General features: G+C 40.6%; 1 protein-coding gene across 1 annotated transcript in view; it reads right to left on the reverse strand.

Moving 5' to 3' along the window:
- Nucleotides 1–5283: 5283 nt before the first annotated feature.
- Nucleotides 5284–13048, reverse strand: part of pippin — a 69376-nt gene continuing 61611 nt past the window's right edge. Inside the window, exon 5 of the mRNA XM_067777500.1 lies at nucleotides 5284–6572. Within this exon, the coding sequence (XP_067633601.1) occupies nucleotides 5484–6572 (1089 nt within the window). The 3' untranslated portion in view covers nucleotides 5284–5483. The remainder of the gene's footprint in view (nucleotides 6573–13048) is intronic.

Consider the following 13048-nt stretch of genomic DNA (forward strand, 5'->3'; position numbering starts at 1 on the left):
CTCCCCCCCCCTGTTTGTATGGTGAACCCCCAGGGGGTTCCAGGGGGTGTGCCACTGGCATCGGTGGGTCGGGCCTCCAAAGTTAGTGGGGGTCGGTCATACATTTGGACTCGATTGGAGCACTCTAAATGGGTCAAAGTGGGATTTTTCAAAATTTGCCCCTACCAAAAAGTTCGACCCAAATTGGGGTGGGGGGACAGCAGAATTCGTTTTAGAGGTATGGTTCCTTCGGCAAAGTTTCTTATTTTGATCCCTAGAATACGATTTTCACAGAGCAATGAGCAATTTTTAAATCGACCCGCCCTAATATGCCTTCTACAGTTCATAAAATCTTAGTGCATAGTACTGATATTATAAAATCAGCAATTTTGCCTATTAGTAAACTTTCTGAAGAAGCACAAGAAGCCCGTAACAAAGATTTGAGACGATTCAGGGATGATAACACACAAAAGCAGTAGCGTGTAGCCACGAATAGAGATCTTATGAATATGTTACTTATAACATCGGATCCCTTAGTTAACAGCTTAAGGGAGATACCCTAGAAAAAATTTAAAAGCCTGAATTCAGAAGTCTTACATTTACTGTCCTCCGATAATGTTGAGGAGTCAATAAATACCCCAGTTGTTTCAAGCTTTCAGTATTGATGCTCATGACTATTCCACAAGTGACTCATCGAATGAAAGTGACGATAATGAATGGCAACATAATTATAAATGAAAACTTACGCCATAACTTTTTCCTTGATCAGTAAGTAGTAAAGTAAAGTAAAAAGAAGTAAAATTTTACAAAAAAAATAACAAACAAGTAAGGAAGGCTTAGTTCGGGTGTAACCGAACATTACATACTCAGTTGAGAGCTATGGAGACAAAATAAGGAAAATGAACCTGGGGTAACCCTGGAATGTGGTTGTATGACATGTGTATCAAATGAAAGGTATTAAAGAGTATTTTAAGAGAGAGTAGGCCATAGTTCTATGGATGGACGCCATTTAGGGATACCGCCATAAAGGTGGACCAGGGCTGACTCTAAAATTTGTTTGTATGATATGGGTATCAAACGAAAGGTGTTACTGAGCATTTTAAGAGGGAGTGGGCCTTAGGTCTATCGGTGGACGCCTTTTCGAGATGTCCCCATTAAGGTGGACCAGGGGTGACTCTAGAATGTGTTTGTACGATATGGGTATCAAATGAAAGGTGGTAATGAGTATTTTAAAAGGGAATGGGCTTTAGTTCCGTAGGTGGACGCGGTTTCGAGATATCGCCATAAAGGTGGGCCAGGGGTGACTCTAGAATGTTTGTACGATATGGGTATCAAACGAAAAGTGTTACTGAGCATTTTAAGAGGGAGTGGGCATTAGGTCTATAGGTGGACGCCTTTTCGAAATGTCGCCATTAGGGTGGGCCAGGGGTGACTCTAGAATGTGTTTGTATGATATGGGTATCAAATGAAAGATGGTAATGAGTATTTTAAAAGGGAGTAATCCTTAGTTCTATAGGTGGACGCCTTTTCGAGATATCGCCATAAAGGTGGACCAAGGGTGACTCTAGAATGTTTGTACGATATGGGTATCAAACGAAAGGTGTTACTGAGCATTTTAAGAGGGAGTGGGCATGAGGTCTATAGGTGGACGCCTTTTCGAGATATCGTCATTAGGGTGGGCCAGGGGTGACTCTAGAATGTGTTTGTACGATATGGGCATCAAACGAAAGGTGTTACTGAGCATTTTAAGAGGGAGTGGGCATTAGGTCTATAGGTGGACGCCCTTTCGAGATATCGCCATTAGGGTGGGCCAGGGGTGACTCTAGAATGTTTGTACGATATGGGTATCAAACGAAAGGTGTTACTGAGCATTTTAAGAGGGAGTGGGCATTAGGTCTATAGGTGGACGCCTTTTCGAGATATCGCCATTAGAGTGAGCCAGGGGTGACTCTAGAATGTGTTTGTACGATATGGGTATCAAATGAAAGGTGGTAATGAGTATTTTAAAAGGGAGTAATCCTTAGTTCTATAGGTGGACGCCTTTTCGAGATATCGCCATAAAGGTGGACCAAGGGTGACTCTAGAATGTTTGTACGATATGGGTATCAAACGAAAGGTGTTACTGAGCATTTTAAGAGGGAGTGGGCATTAGGCCTATAGGTGTACGCCTTTTCGATATATCGCCATTAGGGTGGGCCAGGTGTGACTCTAGAATGTTTGTACGATATGGGTATCAAACGAAAGGTGTTACTGAGCGTTTTAAGAGGGAGTGGGAATTAGGTCTATATGTGGACGCCTTTTCGAGATATCGCCATTAGGGTGGGCCAGGGGTGACTCTAGAATGTTTGTACGATATGGGTGTCAAACGAAAGGTGTTACTGAGCATTTTAAGAGGGAGTGGGCATTAGGTCTATAGGTGGACGCCTTTTTGAGATATCGCCATTAGGGTGGGACAGGGGTGACTCTAGTATGTGTTTTCTACGATATGGATATCAAATTAAAGGTATTAATGAGGGTTTTAAAAGCGAGTGGCCCTTAGATGTATATGTGAAGGCGTTCTCGCGATGTCGGCCAAAATGTGGACCAGGTGATCCAGAAAATCATCTGTCGGGTACTGCTAATTTATTTATATATGCAATACCACTAAAAGTATTCCTGCCAAGACTCCAAGGGCTGTTGATTTCGCCTTGTAGAACTTTTTTATTTTCTTCTACTTAAATAGGTGTCACACCCATTTTACAAAGTTTTTTCCAAAGTTATATTTTGCGTCAATAAACCAATCCAGTTACCATGTTTCATCCCTTTTTTCGTATTTGGTATAGAATTATGGCATTTTTTTCATTTTTCGTAATTTTCGATATCGATAAAGTGGGCGTAGTTATGGTCGGATTTCGGCCATTTTTTATACCAAGATAAAGTGAGTTCAGATAAGTACGTGGGCTAAGTTTAGTAAAGATATATCGGATTTTGCTCAAGTTATTGTGTTAACGGCCGAGCGGAAGGACAGACCGTGGGCTGTGTATAAAAACTGGGCGTGGCTTCCACCGATTTCGCCCATTTTCACAGAGAACAGTTACCGTCATAGAATCTATGCTCCTACCAAATTTGAGAAGGATTGGTAAATTTTTGTTCGACTTATGGCAATAAAAGTATTCTAGACAAACTAAATGAAAATGGGCGGAGCCACGCCCATTTTGAAATTTTCTTTTATTTTTGTATTTTGTTGCATCATATCATTACTGGAGTTGAATTTTGACTTAATTTACTTATATACAGTAAAGATATTAAATTTTTTGTTAAAATTTGAATTAAAAAAATTTTTTTTTTAAAAAGTGGGCGTGTTCTTCATCCAATTTTGCTAATTTTTATTTAGCACATATATAGTAATAGTAGTAACGTTCCTGCCAAATTTCATCATTATATCTTCAACGACTGCCAAATTACAGCTTGCAAAACTTTTAAATTAACTTCTTGTAAAAGTGGGCGGTGCCACGCCCATTGTCCAAAATCTTACTAATTTTCTATTGTGCGTCATAACTTCAACCCATCTACCAAGTTTCGTCGCTTTATCTGTCTTTTGTAATGAATTATCGCACTTTTTCGGTTTTTCGAAATTTTCGATATCGAAAAAGTGGGCGTGGTTATAGTCCGATATCGTTCATTTTAAATAGCGATCTGAGATGAGTGCTCAGGAACCTACATACCAAATTTCATCAAGATACCTCAAAATTTACTCAAGTTATCGTGTTAACGGACGGACGGACGGACGGACGGACGGACATGGCTCAATCACATTTTTTTTCGATCCTGATTATTTTGATATATGGAAGTCTATATCTATCTCGATTCGTTTATATATGTACAACCAACCGTTATCCAATCAAACTTAATATACTCTGTGAGCTCTGCTCAACTGAGTATAAAAAGGCACATATGGCTGAAAAAATATTATACTTGTAATAAATGACTACATATGAAACTGAAAATATCAGAAAATAATTTTGTTCAGCTAGCTTGTTCTACACGAAGCACTGTGCATCGCTATAATGTAAAACATGTATGCAAACGTCAAAACGAAATGTCACGCAGAACAAAAATTGGAAATCGAGTTAGGTTCTCACGCAGCAAATTCAATTTCGATTGCTCTCATAAAAGTTGTATGTGCATGAGAAATTTTTGACAGAAAATGACTTGCGTGCGTTTATATTAGGTTGGCATGTTACCCAGCAAGCATATTCTCAGAGTTTAAAGAAATTTCCGTTGGCATATTAGATAAATAACAAATTCTCAAATCGAGAAAATAATTGGAAAACACCACCAAAATACTCAAAAAAAATCAAGAAAGCTCTAAATAGAAAGTTCTAAATTTTCGTCAAATTTTTTCCAACTTCCGAATTTTTTCGTAAACATTTTTGAGATAAATTTGATTAGTTTCAGTTACAAAATTGATGGAGGTTTTTTTATGCCTTTCATGAACATGATTAACTTTGATCCGATGTTTGTAACGCTGAGAAATATAGAAGATAGACTCACCATTAAGTATACCGAATTGATCAGGACGACGAACTGAGTTGATATAGCCATGTCCGTCTGTCCATCCGTATGTCTGCTTGAACGCAAACTAGTCCCTCAAATTTTGAGATATCTCAATGAAATTTGGCACAAGGATGTATTTTTGTATTATATTAGACATTTGTCGGATCCGGTAGGATCGGACCACTATAACATATATCCCCCATACAACCGATCGTTCAGATAAAACGATTTTGTTCATTCCTGCCGCAATTTAGAAAGTATAAACGTGAAACTCGGTGATATATATTCTAATATATCATAAAAGATATCCTGAAAAAATCACGTTGATCGGAGCTATATATAGTTATATTCCATACAACCGATCGTTCAGATAGAAAGATTTTTGGCCATTTCTCCCTTAATTTAGAAAGTGATATGTATTTTAATATATCATAGAAGATTTCCTGAAAAAATCACTTTGATCGGAGCTATATGTATATAGTATATACCTATCCCATGCAACCGATCGTTCAGATAGAAAGATTTTTTGGCCATTTCTCCCTTAGTTTCCAATATAAAAACGTGAAACTTGGTGATATATATTTTAATATATCATAGAAGATTTCCTGTAAAAATCATTTCGATCGGAGCTATATATAATATATATCCCATACAACCGATCGTTCAGATAAGGGAGTTTTTTACGTACAGTTTAGGTACGTACATCTGTTCACTATATATTTCTTATCTTATACAGCGCATTATTTGGAGATTACGAATGAGATAAGATTATTGTTCAGCTTCATTCATGAAAGGTGTGAAGTCTTCGGCACAGCGGAAGACAGTCCCGACCTTATTTGTTTTTAATTTGTTTTTTACAACTATACATTAAAAGTAAATATATACTAACTTAACCTACAAATGTATCTTACATACTTAAACTCACGAGTACTTATTAACCCCCAAACATAGACGTGTATTATTTACAACTACTTCACTTCAACTCGAAGCGCAGCATTCTTCGCACACTCCGCCTTCTCACTCAAAGCCACTTGCTTGTAGCGCTTATCACGTTTAAACCAAATCCAATTACTCTCATTGAAATAATCCTCAATCTGATCCAGGGTACGTCCCTTCGTTTCTGGTTGAAAGAACCACATAAATATTGTCGCCACAAAACTAGAGATTGCAAAAACCATAAAAACACCACGCATTTTGATATGCGACTGCACCATCGGAAAGATTTTCGTTAAACCGAAGAGACCTATATTCATGGCAGCAAAAATGCCACCCGCGGTACGCCCACGTATGCGCGCCGGAAAGAGTTCACCAATCATTATGCCTGGCAATACCATTACAGCCGTATTGAAGGCAATGTAAGTGAAGAGACAAGCAGCTGCTACGAGCACATCTGTACGAGTTTTCGGTTGACCGACATGCGCATACATATAAACGCTTAAAACGAGACAGCTAAGACCCGAACCAATACTGGAGATAGCTAAAATGCGACGACGTCGTACGAAGAGTAAGACAACGCAAAAGATGAGTGAGCATAACATGCGTATCGCAGCAGTCCAAATGGCGGCAGATTTTGTGTCAACATCAGCGCCAAAATCCGATATAATATCGATAGCGTAAAAGACGACAATAAAAGAACCCGATAACATTTGTAGTAACGAGAATATAATCACTATAATTAACGGTTTGATGGCACAACGTTGCGTACATAATTTGAAGATATTCTCATTGGTGCGTGTGGTAGCGCGCTCCTTATTCAGGCGTTCGGTCATGTCTTCGATCTCTTTCTGTGCGACAATATCGCTACCGCGTAGAAATGTAAGTGCTTTAAGTGCCCTTGCGAGTTTATTGTTACGTACCAGCCAGGCGGGGGTTTCAGGTATGCAAAATATGGCAATTACGGCACAGATTGGTAATATATTGCCGCACCATGCCACGTTACGCCAATGCAGCGCGGAGCCGAGTGAGTATACAATGAGTATGCCCATCGAATAGGAGACATACGGCGCACCGATGAGTATGCTGCGTAGATTTGGTTCGGCTGTTTCCGCTATGTAGACCTAGAATGAGAGAAAGGGAATAAATTAATATTTGATCACTTTTAGTAGCATGAGCCTGAGCTTTGTAGAGTAGTAATTGTAGGCGGAGGGAGCTATAAGTTCAAGTCTGAGTTTCCTAAACGGTTTTTTGTATATTTTTTTAGTCAAGCTTAACATACGACTAAAAGCCATGGAGCGTCGGGCATATTAGCAAACCTGACCAAAATGGGATCTTAAGAGATACCGCCAGGTATAAAATTTCTACACTTGAAGTAGTATCCAGCAGCCTCATTGGTAGGCACGAAGAAAAGCTAGGAATGTCTTATCGTCGATGCTGTGAAAGTTTTAAAGATAACGAAGAGGAGAAAACGGTGGATCAGCTCATGTGCAACTGCTCGGCGGTAAGTAATGGTGCCTTTCTGTGGTATCAAAACCGGCCCCTGACACTGGATTATGTGTCCCTCCGCGGCAGCCACTTCAATTCAACCTAATATTACCTAGTTTTTGCTAGTTTCGATCCTGCCCATGTAGAGAATTTCATACTAGAAATTGATTCAGAGAGTTTTTCGATGACCATCGAGCGGCGTACTTTGTCTAAAGTTTTTATTAAACCTAATTCTTACATGGAAATCGGGTTGGATCAGTCATGGGTCCCACAAGCAAAGATGAGGCAGCTGAGTCGGTTGTATTTAAATCTCAGATGGTGTTAACTTTAACTGTGCGGCAATATCCCCGGAAGAATCAGTCTTTTAAAGTTTTTAGGACCCAACCGAAGAAAGATTTGAACACTTTCCGCCATTAGAGGCTCTCTTAGCGAAAGCAACCTCTTTTCATAGAGCTCAAAAGAAGTCGTTATTCGAGACAGTTCTTGGGCTTCTAGGAAAATTCCATTGGCGAAGTTGCAGGTGTTTGTTGTTGCCATTGCTCGCTGATAAAAGTAGAATGGGGTGATTCTCTCTCTCTTGGACGGCTATTATTTGTATACCAATCTCATTTTTTTTTTAGCTTTCTTATATGGGGATTAGGGGCTGTAATATTGATGGCAGTTCGATTTCCGTGCTTCTGCTGGTGGGGAGGTCACCGAAAGACCACCAGCAAAAAATTTGTCAGCTAAGAAATCAAACGAAGAACAAGTCTTACCAACAAGTTTTACTTTGAATGGAGTAGGCAATTGAAAAGTAAAGTCCTGTCTCGACGAACAAAAATCACGCTTTACAACCCGCTCATCATACCTGTGTTGATGTATGGCTCAGAATCATGGACGGTGCCGAGAGAAAATGAGATGGCTCTTGGAGTCTTCGAGAGAAAAATTGTTCGAAAGATTTGTGGTCCTGTCCGTGATGCCGATGGCGAGTATCAAAGGAGGTATAATGAGCTTTACGCAGATATAACGATAGTGCAGCGAATAAAAATCCAAAGGCTCCGCTGGCTAGGTCATGTTATGCAAATGAACGGGGACGCATTGGCCAAGAAAGTATTTCAGTCGAAACTTCAAATGAAAGGGAAGATCTCCACTAAGTTGGGAGAGGCAGGTGGAGGAAGACTTGACTTCCCTTGGTGCTCCCAATTGGCGTCAGTTATGGCGAAACAGGTATAGCTTGCGTGCCTTGTTATAGAACAGCCAAAACCGCTTAGGCGGTTAAACGCCAATGATGAATATGAGAGAGACCTTTTTGTCCACGCGACAATGCTTAACTAAGGCCCCCAGTTGTGCTGACACATGAACAGGATTAGTTTGATTGCATTGGGCCATAATGTCGGCAGGATTGCTGCCATAATGTCGAAGAAAAAAATAGCGGCCTCATGTTTTCACGAAGATGGTCGGTCTGGTACCTTAATAGTTCTAGTTAACGGAAAGTCTTCATCGAAACCCACCAAGTCCTGTTCATGTATCCATACCCCGCGTTACCGCTGTCACGGTGGGGGAGGCGATTTAGTCGCCACTGCTTCGAGCGCGCATTTCTCTGCGCTCCCTTTCAGCATACATAAATTGCGTGATCACTAGAAACGTCCTTTTACTCACAGCAGTCCAACAATGTAGTATGTATCCACATATTAGGGGAGCTGAATTTCTAACGGAAGGCCCCTCTCCAAAAACTCTGTGACAAAGAATCTTTCGCCGTAAAAACGAATACAATGCAACATTATGTGTTGTGCGCTTTTCGGTGGGACAGTGTGAACAGGAAGGATGCTCCTCTATCCTACGCTTATGTTGATAATCTTTGAAACCGCAGTGCTCACTCAATATCTACGTGAGGTGGTAGATTAGTTCGCCGTGCTTCCGCTCCTACCATTCTGCTATATTTCGAATTAATATGAAGGTCCAGTGCCCTTTCCTCGATTCTTCCCATCTTTCTTGCCACCTAACTAATGTTCCCGACCTTGCGATTTTCGTGACATCTTCAGACTCCAATGTCATACAGATCGGTCATTTCACTTGACAGTAGATCTACTGTGATTTTTCGAGATAAAACGAGAATGGCGTCGTCGGACACCGTGCGATAAGCACATGCTATTCGTATTGCAGTAATACGGTAGGCTGCTATTAAATCCTTTTAGCGGGCCATTTTAGATCCGTGCCATACTCGTGATGGTTACGTTGGATAATAGTTGATGGCTAGCTTCGCCTGCGCCGCTGACTCCACTCCGGGGCTTCACTAACTCTAGATACTTTCTCTCCCCCTCCCTCACGTGCTCCTTAAAGATTAGATTTGAGTCCATATTCGCTCCTAAATATTTCAAGAAAGGCTTTCACATTATTTGCTAATCTCCTATGACTAGGACTAACACATCCATAGTCCTAACCTCAAGGTATGTATCTATAGTTCAGTGACCTTACACAACCAACAGTCAATCATTTTCTAGAAACCTCCAAGATCTGCTTAGCAAACCTCCAACTCAAACATGAAATAGTTTAAATAGCCTACCTTGAGGAAAGTCGAAATAATTTGACATAAGTGAGACAAATCAAAAGATAAAACATGTGCGGTGCTATTATGTAGCCTCCATTGAAGTGCGCGCAAACGATTTTGATTTAATCTGACGTTTGCAATAATAGGGAAGCAAAACAAAACGCAAAAATTATCTCAATGTTATGCATACAAAAAACCACAGAGCATTAGAATATAGGTCATTCACACTACGCACATAGGACTTACTTAAACTTGCTGAGTTAAACGCTTGGTGGTGCTGACCTTGTGCACCAGTGACCCATTCACTCATTGACATACTAGACATCGGAAGATAAGGGAATGTTGTGTGCGTATCTGTACAGGGAGAAGTAAATATTTTAATAAACAAGCCGGAACAGCGTTTCTAAACAATTTCGGACACAATGTGCACCCACAAATGTGTGCACATAGACTAATTTGTTTGTGACTGCAGACTGCCATGAACTCTTGCATGGATAAGTTCAAGAACGCTCATAAATTGGCGTTGAGTTTGGAATTGCGATGAGTCTTTTATGTGTTATTTGTTTTTTCTTTTCGACCAGAAATGGTAAACATTAAAAGAAATCTCTAGGAATGTAATTGCACAAAGTAGAAGTATAACACGCTACAGGGTGATTAAATAGGCTGACCTAGGTTAGGTTAGGTTGAACTGGCCGGTCCATGAGGACCTCACATAGACTGAATGAGTCCGTAGTGATACCAGAAGTTTGTTTGAACGACCAGGACCTATGTTATAAAATAACTCCGTTCTCTTGGCAAATACTAGAAGCTTCCTAGGAGCTAAGCCACTTGCTGCTTCTACATCTGACAGCTGTATCACTCCTATTAGCTGGTGTCTTAGCCTGGCAAGCGCAGGGCACGAGCGCAGAACATGCTCCATTGTTTCCTCCTCCAACCCTCACTTCCTACATCTGTTATCACTGACCAAGCCTAATTTAAAGGCATGTGACCCTAGAAGGCAGTGTCCAGTCAGAATACCTGTCATGAGTCCTCTTTTTTTAATGATAGAAGCAACTTTGTTAGTCTATGATTGTAAGACCTACACATAATCTTCGGCACTTTACAGCCCCGCGTTTGAGTCCACGCCTTTCCCGCTTGGTCGATCATGTGTATCTCTTGCCTTCGCTTAATCTCGCCCAATCTAATTGCGACGTCTTCGGAGCAAGCTTTAAGGGATACGCCCTTTTTAGCTAGTGCATCCGCTTTTTCATTCCCATCTATTCCCGTATGTCCTGGGACCCAACATAGATGTATGCTTCTCCCTGCCCCGATTCTCTCTTAGGCTGGCCTAAAGTGGCAGGTTTCAAAAATACTTAGAATGCTGTACTTGCTGACTAGCGTGCTCAAAGAAATACTTGCAAAAATGCAGGATGAGATCATACATGGCGGGTCACCGCACACAAGTTCTCATCAAGAAGAAGGATGGATTGAGCTGCTTCCCTTTGTTAAAATCTGCATTATTTGCCAAATTCCGCTTAGAAAGCAAACCTCTTGGTCTACGCAGTTGAAATTATGCATCCTTGCCAGTTACCGAGATGCCATATTGTGTACTTTCCACAATGATGTGACTGCTGTCCAGCCTTGAGTGAGGAACTGCGGGCTTTAGTAGACAGCTACTTTGCTCGAGGGAATACAAGCCCTATATTCTTCTTCTTGTACCGATAACAATACTCACCGAAGTTTTGGAGAGTTTGATGGATATTTAATCGGCAATTGGTAGATATGGATAGAATAGTTCCAGTGAGTCAGGCATTAACACGAGCGACAACTAAGCGCTGCTGGAAAGAGTTGTCTGCTGATTTGGTTTACTCGAATATTTACCTATCCAACAAAATAGAGCAGTTTTCGGCAGGGACGCATTCTCAAGCGTCTACCGAATATATGAATTTCCCCCAGTACAAGCGCCACAAAAGAATCTAAGAGAAGCACCAAGCGGTCCATCAAATCTATGATAACGATCAAGGGAAGATATTATGCAAGCATCCGTAACAGAAAAAGATCATGCTATATAATGCGGATGGCGGGCTCTATCTCGATGTTTCTCCTTTAACAAGGATATGAGTTAATTTTAAGCGTGGGGATCAAATTAGTGATAAAGTTAGATTAGATTAGAGATCTTATGCGAATATTCCCTCAATTCCGGGGTTCTGGTGAAACTACTTTTCATCTATTGTTCGTCGAAACTAGCTCGAGCAAACTATGCGTAGCCCCATTCTGGAATTGACTGGCCAATCCATAGACTTGGGGCTAGAGGAATAGAAAGTTTTTTTCAAACGTTTTCCGATGACGCGATCAGGAAAATCGAAGTATGTCTGCTGGCCTGCGGATAAGTCGGTATGTACGATATTTTTACAAAGCGACCATCTAAATACGACAAGCCAGCCGACAGGTTATTGGTATAAGCGGTGGGAGGAATCAGAGAGAGCGCGCTGGAGTTATAAGTTTATTCAAGATATAGTTCTATAGAATGAGCGGTAGCACGGTTAACTTCACTTTACATCATTTAACGCAGCTATTGAGTGAAGATGGCGGTGTGTAGGAGAATAAGGATCCTAACTATCCCACCGAACTAAAAAACATTATGGATACAACAAGTGTGATATCTTATACGTCAGCTGCCTGACAGGATGTTCAGTATGGCGGTGCATAGCGGCTATCTTCAGCGGGTGCTAGAAAGAGACACAGAATGAAACCACGGTAGTCAAATAAAAATCAGGTGATCGGTTCCGTTTGTAATTTGAGGTCTATGCAGAAGTTATCACACTTGTCTTATCCACAATGCTGAAAAATGCAGAAGACGTCATGTTTTATTGACCTCACTTTCACAATGAAAGACTAGCTGTGCTTAAGGTTCTCCATGAGAAGGAAATGGTAAATTAAAAGAAGAGAGTGAGAGGAATGCGGAAGGGCGTAGAGCGATACGGAAAGACGGAAGAAATGAAGCAGAGTTTCTTCTTCTCTAGGTAAGAGTTAGAGCCTACCTCAAGTCTAGTGTAGTAGAAGGGAGAAGGCATAAGAAAATGAGATAGTGAGATAAATGTCAAAGGGAGTAGGGTAATAAAGAAGGACTTACAGGAAGAAGCAGAAAAAAAGAAAGACGAGAGGGAAGAAAAAGGCGAAATCTAAAATAATAGAATGAGATGGAGAGGTTCTTTGACGTTTTTCCAAACTTTCAAGCTTGGGCATGGCAACATGTGTCAGGCCTGCTTAACTAGCTGGAGTTACTTTGTATGGCGTCAACGTTTCGCAGAACAGAAAGGTAGTTTTAGGTTGAAATGACCGCAACGTGAGGACCTCAAATAGACCGAAGGAGTGCATAGTATTAACAGAAGTTTGCTCAACGATCAAACTGTAAAACTCTATCAAAAACAAGGAACTATAGATATTATAAAAAACTGCGATAACTTGGAAAATAGCAAATGCTAAAAGAACCTATCCTACTTATTGATTTTAGATCTGATAGGTGTGTCAACAACTGAAATTTTAGTCTTCCTTTCGCCGGTAGCCGGCGTAGCCTTATTTAAAAACATTTATCAGTCATTTTTT

The sequence above is a fragment of the Eurosta solidaginis genome, chromosome 3 (assembly GCF_040869045.1).
Source record: "Eurosta solidaginis isolate ZX-2024a chromosome 3, ASM4086904v1, whole genome shotgun sequence".
Classification (NCBI taxonomy): Eukaryota; Metazoa; Arthropoda; class Insecta; order Diptera; family Tephritidae; genus Eurosta; species Eurosta solidaginis.